This window comes from Lepidochelys olivacea (assembly GCF_965140295.1).
Source record: "Lepidochelys olivacea isolate rLepOli2 genome assembly, chromosome: 8".
NCBI classification, from domain to species: domain Eukaryota; kingdom Metazoa; phylum Chordata; order Testudines; family Cheloniidae; genus Lepidochelys; species Lepidochelys olivacea.
The window spans coordinates 31550576-31569340 of NC_140418.1; the positions used below are offsets into that span (position 1 = coordinate 31550576).

At 41.0% G+C, this 18765-nt stretch overlaps 1 protein-coding gene across 1 annotated transcript in view; it reads right to left on the reverse strand.

Annotated features, from left to right (window-relative positions):
• Positions 1-648: 648 nt before the first annotated feature.
• The window catches only part of LCP2 (lymphocyte cytosolic protein 2), a 51407-nt gene continuing 33290 nt past the window's right edge, over positions 649-18765 (reverse strand). The window contains exons 6-21 of the mRNA XM_084635823.1: positions 17534-17571; positions 16283-16466; positions 15169-15269; positions 13773-13842; positions 12540-12623; positions 12376-12401; positions 12265-12284; positions 12056-12160; positions 10891-10921; positions 9762-9774; positions 8345-8480; positions 6691-6740; positions 5144-5247; positions 3547-3630; positions 1276-1431; positions 649-839 (exon numbers count right to left, since the gene is read on the reverse strand). Coding sequence (XP_084491949.1) covers positions 717-839; positions 1276-1431; positions 3547-3630; positions 5144-5247; positions 6691-6740; positions 8345-8480; positions 9762-9774; positions 10891-10921; positions 12056-12160; positions 12265-12284; positions 12376-12401; positions 12540-12623; positions 13773-13842; positions 15169-15269; positions 16283-16466; positions 17534-17571 — 1325 coding nt within the window. The 3' untranslated portion in view covers positions 649-716. The remainder of the gene's footprint in view (positions 840-1275; positions 1432-3546; positions 3631-5143; positions 5248-6690; positions 6741-8344; positions 8481-9761; positions 9775-10890; positions 10922-12055; positions 12161-12264; positions 12285-12375; positions 12402-12539; positions 12624-13772; positions 13843-15168; positions 15270-16282; positions 16467-17533; positions 17572-18765) is intronic.

Below are 18765 nucleotides of genomic sequence, written 5' to 3' on the forward strand. Positions count from 1 at the left end.
GGAATGAAAGTTGTCTCTAGATCATGTAGAAGAAGGAACATATACCATATAGACCATTAAACTAACAAGTCACATAGTTCCTACCATTATAATAAATGTAGCCCTAAAGTGCAGGTCTCTACTGAAAAGTGGACTGTGACATATGGCATTTTTATTGACTTTTATTGACTTAATTTACACACGTTTTTTTAAATTTTATATCAACTTACATAAAATATATCAAAGTAAACAATACAATCTTTCAATACAGGTAACAGTCACTAGCAGTTACTCTGTACTGTACAAGCATTATACAGACATTAATTGATTTCAGTTTGCAGCTTAATGTAATTGGTACCATAAACTCGACATGAACAATAGTTTGCATAGCTTTGCTTTGTAAGAAAGCAATGTAATTCTCTGCTATGTAAACCACATGTGATCCTGCAATATGGAATGGAGAACACTTCACATGTGAGATGAAGGTTGGAAAATGACATCACTCTCATGTAGAGTTTTCATGCAGTGTATGAACAATGGAGAGTAATAAATACATTGTAGAAAGTATTTTGCAAATCTGTTTTTTTAAAAACACACTTTAAATTGAGATAATTATATTTTTTCATTAAAATCAAAAGGAATTTTAATCCATAATTTCAGTTAGCTGAATACAAATGGAAATATCATGAGGTTTGTATGTTCTTGTAGACCATTGATCACAGACATTAAGCTTTCTTCTAAGTAGATCCTGCAGCGTATGTTAACTTGCATTGGTTTCTTGAACCGCGGTCTTTTCCATCAATCAGCAGAAGAGGTGTTCTTTGAAAGTAATCAATAATATCTGCCACTGAAGAAAAATCCTGTGGATTAAAAACAAAGGCGGTTGGGGGGTGTCATCAGGATTCTCACTACTTCTCAGGCTAAAGCAGTACTATTTATTTAGACTGTGACTATTTGATGCTCTCTTGTGACTAAGTTTTGGATAAATTGCTGTACTGGAATAGACCATGAGGTCATCTACCACTGCATCAGCATTTGCTTCCAGTACTGGTCTTCCCATCTTGTATATCTCCATGGAACATTCTTGTCCAAAATTTCACTCACCCAGTGAAGTTGTGAGGTATTATAAGGCAATCAGTTTTTCTTGAATTTAAGTCACTGGGCCCAGTTCTGCTCTTCACTGCACCAGTTTGTATGTGGAATACCTTCAGTGAACTAAGTGACATTCTTCTTGGTAAAACTGCTGGACACTGGTTGAGGGGGAGGGGATGATGCAAAGAAAGAAACATACTGTACCTCTTTTCCTTTCAGGCCAGTTCCTAACAAGTAAACTTGATTTTGCTCCTGATAACGAATCTGAATATTATATACTTTATCTTTGTATAATACCATCAGTACGTATGGATGTGTATAAGTTTTTCTTGAGCTGTTTCTCACCAAGAAAGTCCCATCCTAAAAGAATGCACATGAAAATCAAATCAATTTTTGACCAACATAGCAACCACGTAAGTAGAATGCAGAGTTTGTTTCTAAATGCACATTCATTCTGGATTCTAATTTTTCAGAAAGAGAACAATTGCAACTACAGCTTTGAGGAAGTTAGACTAATTTCTTAAAGAAAGAAGCAAAACAGAAACAAAGCCTTGCAATCTGTTATCTAAAATGTCCCATTTCAAAGGCTAGTTCAGATGCAGTAATAGTAATTTTAGAGAGAAAAATTACTCTGATTTTGGGACACTTAGCAAAATGTTATGTGTGAAATTCTGGCCTTAGTGAAGTTGTTGGCAAAACTTCCACTGACTTCAGAGAAGCCAGGATTTCAGCCCAAAAGGTGAAACCCATTGGTGTTTTGGGGACTTTTGTACAAAGCTGAAAGGGATGCAGTCCACTACACTTAGAGGTTTAGACAATCTTGGAATGTTCTAACCTGCTGCATAAGGGGAACTGGAGCCTTTTCTATCAGAGTGAATGGGAGGGAAATGGGGAAATGAAATATGCCCCTCCCAGTGAGTGCTGGTTTAAAATATCTTTAGGAAAAGTGGATTAGCTAGAGGGATGCAGGTTTCTTCCATAGATGATCTTACCTCCTGGAGACAAAAGTTTCTATTGAGCTCCCTACCATGTGAAGCTCTCCCCACTCATTATTGCAGGTGAAAGAGCCCCTGATGGCATAGCTAATGTGATTAGGTTCTATGATGGTGCCACTTTAATAGATATGTGGACAGAGCTGGCATCGGGCTTGTCATAAATATAAAGGGAAGGGTAAACCCCTTTGAAATCCCTCCTGGCCAGGGGAAAGCTCCTCTCACCTGTAAAGGGTTAAGAAGCTAAAGGTAACCTCGCTGGCACCTGACCAAAATGACCAATAAGGAGACAAGATACTTTCAAAAGCTGGGAGGAGGGAGAGAAACAAAGGTTTTTGTGGGTCTGTCTGTAGTCATCTTGGCCGGGGACAGAACAGGAATGGAGTCTTAGAACTTTTAGTAAGTAATCTAGCTAGGTATGTGTTAGATTATGATTTCTTTAAATGGCTGAGAAAAGAATTGTGCTGAATAGAATAACTATTTCTGTCTGTGTATCTTTTTTGTAACTTAAGGTTTTACCTAGAGGGGTTCTCTATGTTTTTGAATCTAATTACCCTGTAAGATATATACCATCCTGATTTTACAGGGGGGATTTCTTTATTTCTATTTACTTCTATTTTTTATTAAAAGTCTTCTTGTAAAACACTGAATGCTTTTTCATTGTTCTCAGATCCAAGGGTTTGGGTTTGTGGTCACCTATGCAAATTGGTGAGGCTTTTTACCAAACCTTGTCCAGGAAGTGGGGTGCAAGGTTTTGGGAAGTATTTTGGGGGGAAGGACGCGTCCAAACAGCTCTTCCCCAGTAACCAGTATTAGTTTGGTGGTGGTAGCGGCCATTCCAAGGATAACGGGGGTAATATTTTGTACCTTGGGGAAGTTTTGACCTAAGCTGGTAAAGATAAGCTTAGGAGGTTTTTTCATGCAGGTCCCCACATCTGTACCCTAGAGTTCAGAGTGGGGGAGGAACCTTGACAGGGCTATGTTGCAAGGATAGGTTCCTGGGTTAGTGTTTTTGTTGTGTGGTTACTGGTGAGTATTTGCTTCATGTTGGTGGGCTGTCTGTAAACGAGGACTATTTTTAGAATAGTTTAAGAAAGGTGCCCATGTATGGTTAGTTTCTTCCTTACTGATCCAAGTTTTTAATAGCCCTCTGGTAATGCTCTGCCAATCTGAACACTGTATGCTTAATCAGTCTGTGTAAGTACCTTTTTGTTTGGGTAAATGCAGGTGTGTGTGTGTGTGTGTGTGTGTGTACACCATCACTACCTCTCCCCCTCCACACACACATATAGGATGTGCCATGACATTTTGCGGGTACATTGATAGTGGCCTGGAGAAAATCTGGACTAGAATCTCTTTATGTAAAAGTTGTGTTCATTCACTTTTTCTATATGAATGCAAAGACATATATCAGGACACAAACCATTTAAACAATGTGCCAAGTATATCTATATCCATTTAAGGGTAACTGCTAACACTGTACCTTATTTATATTCCTAAGAGCTGCTTCTGCTTCCTGCCGGCTGATGTCTGCAACATACCACTCTGCATTCAGTGAGTCCTGAAACTTTTTTTTTTTTTTTGGGAGGGAAAGAGGAGAAAGTTGGGTGTCAGTGAATTAATTTATGTGATGTTATAAACATACATGCACAGAAATAGAGAAGAATTTAAATGGAGGAGGGGAAGGGGAAGTAGTGTATTTCCAGATACAGGGATGAGCATTTTTAGTTTTGACCTTGTTAAGTTGATTTAATCATTCCAATACTCTTTGAAGGTGTTTGCACATGCTGCCACCTTGCTACCATGGAAACCAGAGAAGTGAGGACCTTAGGTTTTTGGTAAACATTCTATTTCCTGTAACATTTCTTTTGTTATGTCCAGATGAGTCACAGACATCTTAGGTCTCTCCTATTTTTACCATCAGCTGAGTTTAGAACTGTGGCTTGCTGTGGGCTCCCAAGCACCAAACCCATGCACATACAAACCTGTCTTACATGACTATTCAACGCATTAGCAAAAATCAGGTGCTAAGTGGAGGTGGTCTTCAAAGAAATATAGAGTAGGACTGTACTCGGAGAGACCGAATTTTCTTCTCTCACCCATTTTAGGTTGGTTTATTTGAGAGGAGAATTGAGTCCAAACCATCTGCGGGTATTTCAGCACATCTTTGCAAGACAGGAAGTGGTCTAGTAAACTTCACTATAGCTTCTGACTGTTTCACTGTACGTGTTTGCTGTATCTTCACTCCTCTTTTGTTTGGTGAAGACCAAGTAAGGAACAAAGGTTGGACATCGCAAGGCAAACCAGCAGCAAATGCAACAGTGTTTACCAAAGAATAACTGCAGACTATAAAACCAATTTAGGAAAAACATAATCTCACATTTAGTTGATTTGCTGTGCAAAGTGATTAGGATTAATGTCTGTCACATCATAGATGATTCATGCCTCCCCATTCTTGGGGCCACAATCTAAAAGGGATGACATGTGACTGCCCCACACATCTCCTCTGGCCAGTGAGCCCCCCAGCCCTGCTACCCCTGCTTCACCAGAGTTACCTGAACAGGAGGTGGGGGGGCGCTCTGTCCTTCTCCCGATGTGCCTTCCCCCCAGCATGTCGGCTGCTCTCCCTGGCAGCCAGGCCCGGGCAAGGAGCAGGATGGAGCTGCTTCTCATGTGGCTGAAGCCAGTCACTACGGGTTGCTGCTGTGTGCAGCACGGCAGCTGCCTGAGAGACAGCCCATCTGGGAGGAGGTGGCAGTGGTGGGCTGCCCCCTGCCTGGGCTCAGTGCTGGGGGATGGACTGAGTGAGCCAAAAATGGGCTGTGGAGAGAGGGGCTTTCTCTCAGGCAGCCATGCTGCACAGAGCAATGAGATCCTGAGTGGCCAGTGTGAGAAGTGGCTGGTCCTGCCCCTTCTGCTCCTGGCCTGGACCACCTCTGAGGGACGGGCTGGGTATGTCACGGGGCAGGTACAACAGGAGAAGGGAGCCCCTCTTCCTCCCCCTCCTCCAGGCCAAGCAAAATCGGGGGGGGGGCACTTGACCCTCTATACCCCCCTACCTCTGAGTCACATTATTATACCTCATCTTCATCCATGCTTGGTGGCTGCACAATCTGCCTGTTAGGAATTGGTAATGGAGGTCTGCCATCTGCTGGGCCTTTTGAAGGAGCTCTATTGATGTTACCTTTAAAGTTCCAGAATACATTTAAATTAAAAACAGAAAGATAAAACTTACTCTATGGAGCAGATATTAGAGTGTAGTTTAGGACTTTGATTCTCAGTAATACCAAGGCCTCTTTACACCACTCAGGCAGCATAAGGGGCCTTAAAGTGGGTGAAAAATATACTCACACTTAGTGCAATTGAGAATCTGACCTAGATTTCTTTATGTAATGGGACAAATTCATCTTTGGTATTACATGAGGGTTACTCCCATGGACTTTAATGGAACTTCAGGAGCTATGGATGCCTCAAAGGCAACTGTATTTGAAATAGGAATTACAGACGATGAACTCTATCTCAATTATTTAACTATGACAGTATCTTCAGTTACCTTAGCTACAGCTAACCTGAACTTCTACAGGTTTCAGAGTAGCAGCCGTGTTAGTCTGTATCCGCAAAAAGAAAAGGAGGACTTGTGGCACCTTAGAGACTAACAAATCTACTTATGCGCAAATAAATTTGTCAGTCTCTAAGGTGCCACAAGTCCTCCTTTTCTTTAAACTTCTACAGTTACAAACCACAAGGTCGCTCTGCTACAAGTTTATAAAATTGTATTGGAGAGAGAAAAAATTTGCTGCTTTTTTTTCCTTTGTGGAAACCTTGGACATTTAAATTAATGGTAACAGCTACCAGTGTTGAACATTCTTGAATGTTATGCCAAGAGATCATGATTTTCAATGTTGCTTATTTTTAATTACAGTATTTTTTGCGAATTAAATATGTAGCTGAGACAAACTTAATTTCACCTTGGAAATGTCTTTCATACCAGCCCAGTGTATGGTATGGTATTGGTGTAGCATTATACAGATCTGAAACATTCATTGCTTTTCCCTACCATCACACAAATCATTATTGGAATGATATAATCACATGGAACCTTCAGCATGAATGTAGTCAATAGATAGTAATCTGAGACTAGTGCTTTTAAATTATAGCTCTAGTGAAGCAAACATTTATATCAAATTTTGTCAGTGCCTTAACTGTATAGACAGCATTGCCAAAATTTAACAAGAAAAAGAAAACACCTTAAACATAGACTAAATGAACTAAAGAAGTTAAGTAACCAATGTTTAAAGTGGTCTGAAAAAGTTAGGGGTCTATCATAATTTGGGAGTAGCAGTTCTGGTAAAACAATACTTAAAGTGTGCTCCTCAGAGACCTTTTTGGTGCTGCTGCTGCAGGAGTAAAGAGATGGACCAGAGCATCTAATATGAAAATAAAATGCATTCTTTACTCCTGGTGGGGTGGGAATGTGCCTTCCCCCACCCACCCACTTTAAGCACTGTTTGATAGTTTTTTATTGCTTTTAAATCCAAAAGCTGAGCATCCATGACAGATATCATGCGCTGCAACCGTAAGACTTCATTACATTTGGAGTGGAAATCCAGGTGCACAGAATACAAACCTAGCTGAAAGCGTGGTGGTAGTGATCCGCTTGAAGAAAGGCTGTTAGTACTGTTAAAGAAATCAATGAAATTGAAGTTTAACACACATAGGGTATGTTGCTATAACTATATTATTTAATATTTTATACTGTGGCAGCTCCCAGAGGCACAGACCTGAGCCCCTTTGTGTTACATGCGATACAAAGATGGAAGCATACATAGTGCATGTCCCCAAAGGGTTCCATCCTTCTTTCTTTTAGCACGCATGACAGATAAAGACATCCTGGTCTGCCCTGTATGAAAATTCACATGGTAATTATCGCCACTATTAACTCTCCTTGAGGTCTGGCACTCGGAGATAAGGTGCAGAGGGGCAGGGAACAGTCCATGGCACTACTACTCCTATAGGGACCATTTCAAGATCAGTACAATTGGAACCTAATTTCCCTCTAGAACCTATACCTCTGTTGGGTTTCCAACCCATGACCCCTTCCCAAGCTCTTTCCTCATAAAGGGAGTATATGAAGCAAAACTACAAACTGTTACTCATTCTGGAATTTCCCCAAAACTTCCCCCCTTCTGTGTCATCGTTCGCCCCCAGCCCCCGCCTTGGCTGAAGAACAAGCATCACTCAAACATTCAAGTTCCAGGAGGTGCAAAAACTTGACAAGAGCTGTGCCAGTGACTGAGTTCACACTTCTAGCCTCATCTATGCTTAGTTTGTTTGTTCTGCTCTTGCTGAACTATTCAGCCCCACTTTATAAGCTCTACAAAGGCCTTTTCAACTTCTTGTTAGAAATTTCTATAATTGAAACCAGCTCTCTTGGCAGTCCCAAAATGACAGCAGCCAAAGGCAACAATGAATTTATCAGATCTTATCTCTTTTTCCCAGAAAAGTTTCACCTAAGAACCCACTGCCAAGGGCTCCTCTTTTCCAGTGTCCAAATGAACCTCTCTTTGGATGTTCTGCAAAAAAGGCTCTGACTAAAATGTATATTATCATAGTGTCTCAAGCTCTTCTTTTAAGAAGAGGCATCTAATTTTGGATGTCCAGCTGTAGACACCTAAGGCCTGAGTTTTTTTTTTTTTAAACAGGGACTGAGTACCCACAATTCCAGTTGAAGTCAATGGGAACTGCAAGTGCTACAGTAATGCCTAGAATCCTCCTTCTGGGATCAGAACCCCATTGAGATAGGCACTACACAGATGTATAATAAGACAGTCTCTGCCCCCAAGAGAGTTTACAATCTCAGTAGACAAGGTAGAGAAAGAATGGGAGAAACAGATAAATGCCTTTAGCGGGGCACTCAAAAATTGAAGGACCCAAAATTAGTGTCTAATTGTAGCTCTTACCAAAGAGGTCCTAATAGACTCCTCTCTTAATGTAGAACTAAGAGAGCATCCTAGTGTACCTGATATATATTGTCTGTATCTTTGGATTATATAGAGACTTAAGGTCTTGGGTATCATGGTTTTACAGCACTGGGGGATTCCCCTAAGATGGTGGAAACAGCCCAAAGCAAACAGAGGGGAGCTAAGGATCTGGCCTGTGGATATTAAACTCGTTGGGTAGTAATCATGTGTTCTTTTGGGTCTTGTACAGCATTATATACACTCTCATTCCTTAACAAGTAATAGCTCAAAATAAGTGAGACAATAACTAGTGCAACAAACCTTTCTGCATATGATCCAGGCATACTGTTGGATCCTGAAGGACTGTGTTTAGGGGGTGGCTTGACAGTCCTTGAAGGGAATGTGTTGGAGCTGAAGGGGGGCAAAGATAGCTGTTGTGCTGGTCTCTGGGGGATTGCTGTGAAGAGGAAAAGAGAGCTAGCTAAAAATATTAGCGTGAGGTTACCATGGGTACTCGTAAAAGCAGCTTGTAAAAAGGGGTGAAGTGAACGAATACTATCACACTGCAGACGGCAGTCTATCTAATCAGATACAAGCAATGGAGCAGTCTGTCATTAAAAAGCCCTTCAGAACAATATACTGGGTCTTGGAATATTAATTTATTGATGGTAGATGGTTTATTCTTGTGTATTCATTTTAGAGGTGGAAAATTCAGTAGAAAATGTCAAGTTTTTTTTAATCGTGTTTGTTTCTGAAACATTAGATAAGCTACAGTCCAGCTTTAGAAACCCCTTAACTAAAATATTACACTAAAATTAAAGACAAAGTCCCCTAGTCAGCTTTCTCTGCCATGACATTGCTGACCCTTGGATTTGAGACTTCTTTATTGTGCATCCTCCGCCTCAGGGATTTGTGTTCTGATGCCATCTTCATTGTATGGGTCAGCAGACAATTGGGCTACCATGCCAAAGATCTATAGCATGATAAACTTGCTCTCCTTGGCACTACTCTCAGCCCAAGTTGGATTGGCAATAGGGGTGGAGGTTCAGAATGTGAATTCAGATCAGAATTGTGTAAATGGCCTCAACTTTTAATGGGATGAACCAAAACTCTGATATAGTCAACCTTAGACGTTGGCATGTTGGAAAGCAAAAAGTGAATTTTACAACTTTGGTCCATATACATTATTTTTGTTATAAAGCATTACACAGCATCTCAGGAACTGTGAGGGGGGATAACTTATAAATGCTATTATTATTATTATTACTATTTGAGCCAAATATTACTCTTTGCTCACATGAGTCATTAGGACTATCCTCACATGAAGTTGATAGCACTATATGTTGGAAGAATGCAAGCAGGGTCTGGCCAATTATCTTATAGTAGATCAAGAGGTCACTAGGTTTTCATTCCTGCTTTTTAGGTGCTCCATGGAAATATTTGTACAGATATATACTAAGTTAATGGTTATAAAATTGTAATACATTTAGATAAGCGTAGAAAATACTGGTGTCTTGTAACTGGCTGACTGGAAGAAATTGTTGATATGCTCCAACTTCCTGTTTTTTGTGGCTTCATTACTTAAATTTGTGTGACATTTTTGAAGATTCCTACAGTCTGTCAAGTTATGCTGTGCTACCTTTTTTATTTTACAGTAGTAACTATAAATAGATCTGTGCAGTCTTTCATTTGAGCTTTTTAACAGAGAGAGAGAATGTAAAATAATTTAAGCACTTACACTCATCTTCTTCCTGGGGAGAGAGGGGAAAAAAACAACAACAATGAACATTAAGAGGTTTATAATATCATAACTCTTAAAAATATTATCTCTTTACAAAAGCTACAATAGAAAAGTAGGTGATTTTTTGAGTATGCAGGTAATTCATGATGGGCTGCCTACATTTACCTAATACGTTGATATCATTGTCTTTGTGAAACACCAAATTCATTTTTTTTTAATTGTGGTACTGAGGCAAGGAAATCACAGGTCTAGATTTTCAAAAGTGAGTAGTGATTTAGGTGCATCAATTTTTGGGTGCATAACTTGAAACAGCTTAAAGAGGTCGGAGGACAGAACTTCAGCTGAGGTAAATTGTCATAGTTTCCAGAGCAGGAGTTCAGCACTCTGAAGTTCCTTTAAGATCTGTCAAGTCGGGGGAGCCTCAAACTGGGGTATACAAAATCACTAGTACCTTTAGAAAAAAAAAATCTGGGCCTTGACACTCTGCCTTTTCTTTATAATGCCTCTAATATCTAAAATAACATATCCGGGATTAAACTGTCCTGGAGCAAATTTGTATGGAGGAAACTGACTGAAAGTGAAGCTGTGTGCTAAGTAGGAACTACAGGAGAAACTCAGTTATGAACAGCTCGGGAATGGAGGTTGTTTGTAACTCTGAACATTTTGTAACTCTGAACAAAAACATTATGGTTGTTGTTTCAAAAGTTAACAACAGAACATCGACTTAATACAGCTTTGAAACTTTACTATGCAGAAGAAAAATGCTGCTTTTAACCAACTTTGTTTAAATAAAACAAGCATACTTACCTTGTCAAATCTTTTTTTAAACTTTCCCTTTATTTTTTAGTAGTTTACATTTAACACAGTAATAAACTGTACAATATTTGCTTTTTTTAATCTCTGCTACCTGATTGCGTACTTCTGATTCCAAATGAGATGTGTGTGGTTGATCGATCAGTTTGTAACTCTGGTGTTCGTAACTTGGAGGTTCTATTGCATAAGTATGTAAAGGAACTAGTCCATGTTAAACAGAACTACCAGCTTATGCAAGTTTTTTAATTCTATTGTAACACATACTTTAAAATCTTCTAATTGTAAAATAGTGTTTGCTCTGAAATATACTTACATCATATCTTCTTTCTGGTGCCCAGCCTTGCCTAAAATGAAGTAGGTGAAGAAACCAAATGTGAATTTTAGATGTAGAAAGTGTGAAAGAATTATATTCTACCCATATATACAGTGGGCCATGTTTTCAGCTGAGACTTAAGCTGATGTCAGTTTTTGCAGACACAAATGAATATGGGTATCAGTTTTAATCAGCAATTTCTTTTGCTCGTTTAGATATAAGTTCTTGATTTGCAACCACAAGAAGGTACTTGGATGTCTAAGCCCTGATCCTGTAATGAGCTTTGCAGAGATTCAGGGGTCCATCTGTGTGGAATTTATTGCATGGTTGGGGCTTAATTGATCTACATTTCAAGTGAAATAGTGCACCTGCTGTTTTCCTCACACAGAAATGGAGTTTGAGTATCTGGCCTTAAACTTCAACTGAATAATGAAAATATTAATTGTTCCCATGGAGCCCTTAGCCACACTGTCGTAGCTGAGGGCAGGCTTGTATGAAGATATCTGGCCTCCTTCCTAGCATTTTGGCTGCTGGTTGGTTAGCAGACCTCATAGTATGTTTCTTTTATGTGGTATACAACCCTATCCAGAAGCTGTGTAAGAAAGGCCAGCTCTTGCTAAAGGAAGTTTTTTGTCAAGAATTCAGGGATTTGCAGGGTGACAGAGCTGGCCAAGTTGTGGGGAATAAATGAAAGCCTTCTCCCTCCACCATATCATAAAAGGGATATGGAGGTGGGGGTTGAGTTTGGTAGTCAGGATAATGAGGAAAAAGAAGTCTTTCTAGGAAGAAGACTAGAGCTGATGGGAGAATCATGGATACCATCCTCTTCTCTTCTGGAACTTGGCTGAAGTGAGCCGTACTTTGGGCCTTAACTGTGGCCTTTCAGACAGGGTTTTGGAGCTGTGCTCTGTCTCCACTCCAGCTCCAGGCAAAAACCTGCAGCTCCTCTGCTCCAAGTTCCGCTCCAAAGCCCTGCTTTCGGATGAGGCAAGCCCTGCTGTATTTGTGTTTGGCCCTTAAAAAGGCAGGGCTTTTTCACATTACAATAAGTGGGCAACACTCTTAGGCAGTGGTGTCTCTACCGACATTGACTAATTGTGTTTTCCAGATTGTTGTTGAAAATAGTTAAATATAGTTGTATTAACATTTAAAAATAAATGTTTACTTTACGGGTGGTGGCTTCCTTCCAGGGACTGGATTGCCTCTTTCATGTTTATCGGCTGGTGGTATGGGAGGCTTTTGTATCTTTGCTAACTGTTCTCCCAGAGATCTAAAATACAAGAGAGAGATGGTATAGCAAATGTCAAATGCTCTTTACTGCAATATAATTTGGTAACACTGATAGTGTATGTCACCCAGAGGCTAATGTCTTACCTTAGTTGTGGTGCCATGGGCTGTAAAACAGTAAGGAAAAGTTATAAGAACATATAAATATATTTTAAAATAGATCCAGGTACAATAAGAACCAACTAAATGGCCTCTTACCTTGTCAGGAAACACTGCCCTCTTCCCTGAAAAGAATAAAAAACAACACTTAAAAAAAAACTTAAATAATTCATTATAAGTTCTGTGAAATAGTGGAGGCTCACCAGGCCTGGTTTTGATACCTTTTCTGGTGCAAGATGAACTTAGCATGAACAGATACTGACCTGCTGCTGGGCTGTCTCTTTCAAACGTCGGCCCAGGACGATCCAGTGGGGGTTTTGTACGTCTGTCTATAGAAGGAGCTGGGGCTAAACATAAATACTGTGTAAAATATTATGCTAATATAATGTATCTGTCACAATCTGGTGTCCCTTCTTAGAGTTGCAAGCAATACAATTAGGGGTCATAATTAATAGTTAAGGTTGGCTGAATTTTGTGTTAGCTTCTTTATAAGGTTGATGGACAATATCAATGTTTTAAAGCATTTTAAAATATTTTATTGATTTTAAATTTTCATTTGCCCAAAATTATGGGGGATGTCAGACAATGGCGGGGGTCAAACTAATTATTTAATGATGGTAGACACTGACATTCAAAAAGTTAAAGCTTTATAACCATTAAAAGACAAATTGTCAAATATACAAAGTAAATATCCTTAAATCAAACTTTAAGTTCTTAGACAATGTAAGAAATTCTGCTTATCTGTAAATTTTGATTATTATCAATGGAAATATTTCTTCATTGCTTTCAGGGAGTCAGCAAGGGGTGTATCCACCCCACACAAGGCCTGAAGGGGTTAAGGTGACCAGGTAGGCCAATTAACTGCTTAGGCTGCATCTGGAGTAGGAGCCAGGAAGCAGGGATTAATTAGAGACAAGACTCAGCTGGGCAGGAGCAGGAGGACCCTGTATAAAGCCCAGAAGAGTGGGGAGACTTTGCAGGGAAATAGTTTGCAGTTACTCCCTGTAAGGAGGGAATCTGGGCTGGCAAACCTGGTGGGGAGAGCCAGAAAGATAAGAGAGGCTTGGTGGAAAGCAGGCAGGTGTGGGATAGGGCATACCTTGGCTGCTGATGAGATGACCCCTGGGCCGGAACCTGGAGTACAAGATGGGATTGGGTTCCCCTCCCAGCCACTGGGGAAGTGGCACAGACCAGGCAGTGAAGAGCGATCTGCCTGGGACAATTCGTGCTGGAAGGCTTTGATACCCCAGAAGAAGAAGCAGGAGCTCCTGGAGCCAGAGAGGGGCTGCAGGCTAAGAGACATGGAGTGCAACCACAGAAGGGGTGTCGGTCTGGCAGAACAAATTCCCAGTACTGCCAGGAGGCGGTGCCATACAGCGGTGAGTAGAGCACCCCATCACAGGGGGATAGAGCCACTAAAACAGCTCTAGCTGGAGACCATGAAAATATGCATTGTACCATAGTTTAAAAAAACCCAGACAAATATTTTCACTTACGTTTTAAAGGCTTGGCACTTTTATCTCTATTCACATCATTATTGCTTGATGGAGGAGGGTAGGGTGACATCTAAAACAAATGGTTTTTCAAATGATTAAAGTCTTTTCTGCATGTCCAGAGTTCAAGGATTTTTGTCTTATCCTCTGTGGCTATTGAACACATCTCCAAAATCAGCTGTCAACCTGTGCATCTGTTAGAGCCCAAAGAGCCATTAGGGTCCCCACCTCCACCGCCACACCCATTGCAGAATACTATCCAGGTAAAAGGCCTTTTCTGGCAACTGCAGCATTGTCCCTGTCATCTCTCTGCCCCTTTGCAGGAAACCCTTAGTGCAGAGTTCATTCCAGGGCAGGTTGGGAGCATGTCAGGGGCAGGAGGGAGGAGTAGCTAGAATAGTCTTGCTTAACTCCTGATGAAGAGTTTTGTGCACATAAATCAAGGTCAAAAGTTATGAGCAGATCAAGGAGAGCATGGGAGCCTAGTCTTGCATTAAGGAGAGAGCTGCTGTGTCAGGGGCTGTCAAGTTCCTAGTGGCAGGACTGAGACCAAAGAGAGGAATGTGTTGCTGCGTATCTCATGAAAACGATTAAAGTGATTGCACTTAAGCCTGTAGTGCCTCAGACACACCTATTCTTGCCAGAGTTTCATTGTATGGCCTTCCAAGTAATGGAGGGGAGAGGTACAGCAGACTTCATACCACTCAGTAGGGAGTTCAGTGCTTACTGATTAGTTTTACTTGTATCCATATATAGCTTTCATGCACATTTGTGCTGGAATACAGAAAATTTGTATAGCCAGCTCAAGGGCTTGCAAGATCAAAGCCTTAATCTGCCAAATTAGGAAAAGGGTAGTTCTGTTAACCCAGTGGGTGTTGACAAATTCTGAGTGTATCTAAGAAAGCCTTCAGCAGGGGAGGGCAATGCCACTTCTTTATCCTTAACTTTGCTTGTTGCCTTTGGCGAGTCAGTTCAGTGCTCTTACCTTTCCATCTCATTCAGCGCCAGATCCTGTAAACCCTTCCCCCTCCATGGAGTGCTGCCAAATTCAATGGGACTGCCATGGAAGTGACAGTTTTCAAGATCAAGCCCTCTGGGGAAAGCCAGAGTAGTGCTAAACAAGGTGTTCAAAGGCTACCATTTTCTTGAGAATTGGCAAATGGTCACTAATTACCAGTGTATATTTTTCAACATTGCAGTATAAAACAATTTCCATATATTTGTTCCACAAAAAAGAAGTAATCATTTTAGCAAAAAATAATTTTTCTTACAGCCAAAATAATTTCCCTCCTCTTTGTACACACACAATCATTATGTTGGACATGGAGTTATACTTGGACCTTCTAGGACATAATGCTAACAGAAACAAATGACATATTCTTTAAGAAAAGAAACATACAGGAGTGCCTCTACCCGCATATGATGCTGGTACAGGGGATGGGCCAGGTCGCTGTGGTGGAATAGGAGGCTGGGGAGATGGTCTAGCCGTTGTGGGTCTATCTAAAAAAATAAATAAATAAAAAATTACAGACTGAACAGTTAAACACAAAAAAGGTTATTTTTCTTTCTCTCTGATTAGATCTTCATTCTTAAGTTTAGTTTATGGTTATGTAATTTTACATTACATGAAGAATCCAATTTTGCTGTGTTATATCTCTATAAATCCATAGTGACTCTGTCAGTGGTTGTTTTACTTTCCCTGTCCTTTTTACACCTGACGACTAGAATGTCACTCTGGTATTACGTGCACACACACACCCCGGGCTCAGTTGTCTGTTGGCCTACACTTTATGTATTCATTCACACCACTGCAAAGTAAGTATAAAATACACCAATCCAGATGGTAGTGTTTTGCACCGAAGTAAATGACCTCACAGGTGTAGGCCAATGGAGAATCAGGACTAGAAAATGATGAAAGTATGCACGATATGCTCTGGGATCAAGTCAACTCCACATAGAAGCGATATAAAATTACAATGAAAATAGGTGTAAGTATTGTATCTTGCACTAGTTACATAGTGTAACACCAAACTAAATGGGGGGAAGTGTGTGTTTATCTTGATGCAGATCCCAAACAAAAGTCTCAGCCTTCATCCTACTGAAGACCAGGGCAAAATTCAGTGACCTGTTTGTTTTTTTGTTTTTGTTTTAGAGAAACAAACCTTCTGGCATCTTTCTTTCTATGACTAATTTTTTAGCATGTGCTTAACTTAACATGTATATTCACTAAGACTGCTTTGCCTACAACTAATAAGACCTCTATCCAGCAAAGTGAACTCCTAAGTTGTCCCTTCAATATGCCTAAACCTCAATGTGATAAGACCAGAAGTTTAATGCTTTCACTCTCTTAGTTGCCAGTCTCAGAAAACATCCCAGAGTTTCCAAAAATTTGCATCTTTCCATGAAAAGACATTTAGAAAATCCACAAAGAGGTCTAGTAAAAGGCTCTATATTCTATTACCAATTCCCTAAAATATCCCATCCCTTCCAAAATTACATTTTGCACCAGTTACCTATGTACTCAGTGTTGCTTGGAATTGACTTGGCAGGAAATATGACATTATGGGGTGCTACGTCATTGTTGGATGGAGGAGGTTCATAATCATCACTGTCATGTCCTGGTTCATCAGTTGGTGATTCATAATCAGCGTCTTGTTCCTGTTCCTCATCTGGGCTTTCATAATCATCTTCTTCTTCCTGCCATATGCAAGTGAAACACAGACAATGATTAGATACTACATAACTTAATGCAATAAGTTATGTAGTAAGCTTGTGTTTTTTACATGGTCTTGTCTTTCATCTTGCAGGATACCAAATTTTATCACCAGCACTCAGGGATTGTTTCATCTCTTCATCAAATGAAGTGATGGAGTGTATCAACATTTACACAGAGCATAACACTGCACAGCAGTTTAGCATAGGAAATGAATATCCTTTTACAATAGGAAACCCTGAGGAAGCTTAACAAGAGAGAGAGTTGAAACTCAGTTGAATTTTTTTTCTCTCTAGGCTCTCATACTCGACCTATCTCCCAAGCCTCTAAGATTTAAAAAAGTTGCAGGGGATGTACTGGACCTCAGTTTTATTTCTCATGCAACCGATGTCAGAAGGTGCCTCCTAGCGCCAAACTGGGGAATCATCCAGTGGTGCACTCTTCCTTAATGATGCTTCCTGCAAAAGCAGGTCTTTGTTAGGGGCTTTGTAGTCATGTGGTTCTGACCCAGCCCAAATAGGTATATTGTGAGATCTGATAGGACAGTGATGGGCAACCTCCAGCCCGTGGGCCACATGTGGCCCATCAGGGTAATCTGATTGTGGGCCCCAAGACATTTTGCTGACATTGACCGTCCACAAGCACCACCCCCTGCAGCTCCCAGTAGCCAGGGTTCTCAGTTCCCAGCCAATGGGAGCTGTGGGGAGTGGCACCTGCAGACAAAGGGGCCACAGGGACCTGCTGTCTCTGATGTGGAGCTTCTCACTGATCTGTAAATGGTGTAATATTCAGTGTAATTTCTCACTAACCTAGAGGGTGGAAGTTTCAGAAATGCTGGGAACTGGGCTAACTCTGCTCCCACTGAAGTCCATGATAAAGCTCCTATTGACTTCAAGGGTATAGAATTAGGCCAGCACTGAGTGCTTTTGAAACTCCCAGCACATCCTCTTCTTTCCCCTTCTGCTGGGAGTGGGTAGCACAGCAATTGATGGAGCTTAAGGGAACAGAGAAGCTGCTTTGAGTATTAAGTGATCTAAAACATGATTCTTACAAATGAAGACCAGCCTTCTTCCTCTTCTTGACAGTATCCTGTGTAAGGAAACATAACCATGGACCTGTTAGCACATGTTGGCTTCAGAGTACCAAAGCCTCATCAGGTAAAAAAGGCACTGAGCATCACAAATAGTGACCACTAGAGCATCAAAATAACAGACCAGTTTGTCCAAGAAGAGGGATGTGTCTAACTCCCGTGGCAGCCAACAGGAATTATGTTCACATATTTGCAATTACCTTCTGGTTGAAGGTTATTAGTTGAACATCCCATGATTTCTGCTGTGACCAAGGCTATGTCTACACTGCCAAGTTTTTTTTTTGCCAAAAGCTATACCTTTTTTATTAAATCGCTTTAATTAAACCACTGTTGCATGTCCATACTGTGCTCCTTGTGCCACTGGAGTGCATCCACACTAGCAGCTCTTGCAACAACACAGACAGCAATACACTGTGGTAGCTATCCCACTGGGCATCTGGTCGTAGGGTGCTTTGGGAAGGGTTTGCAATGCCTCATGGGGCAGGTACAGCATCAGATGATGCAGGTTTCTCAATTCCATTGTTCCATGGGCATCCTACTACATTGCTAGCTGCTTTTCAACTGAAGTGTGTGGGGGAGAGTGTGTGACAGGGAGTGTGTGAGTATGGGGGAGACAGGGAAGGAGACACAGTGTATGTTGGGGGAGAGTGAGTGTGTCGGCATGCTGTCTCCTAAGTTCAGACAGCCGTGAAAGTAACTTGTTCTGAGGCAGGGGGAGGGGAAAACCCCAACATCAGCCCTCGCCTCCCTCCCTGGCTCTGCACAGCACACAGTATATGTGTGTCTCACACACACACACACACACACATTCACCCCGGCCTGCCTGCCACTGTGTTCTTAGTGTGGGAGACGACAGAAGCGTTCCATGTTAATGATTTGCTTTGTGTCCCAGAGCAGAGAGCACCACAGCACTACAGCTGTCTGAATGGAGCTTTGAAAGGGGAGGGGCACATGGCTGCTGAGTTCAAAACAATGGACAGAGCAGTCACTGCAGGCATTGTGGGACATCTCCAGAGGCCAATTACAGCGATAAAAGCAAGCAAGGTGTTTACACTGGCACTTTGGGGATAAAACCTTTCCGCACTCTTGTCAAGGGGGTTTCATTATAGCGCTGCAACTGAGGAGTTTCCTTGCAAAAAGTGTACACCTCTGCTGTGTCATCGCCAAACGCTGCCTTTTGGCAAAAAAACTTG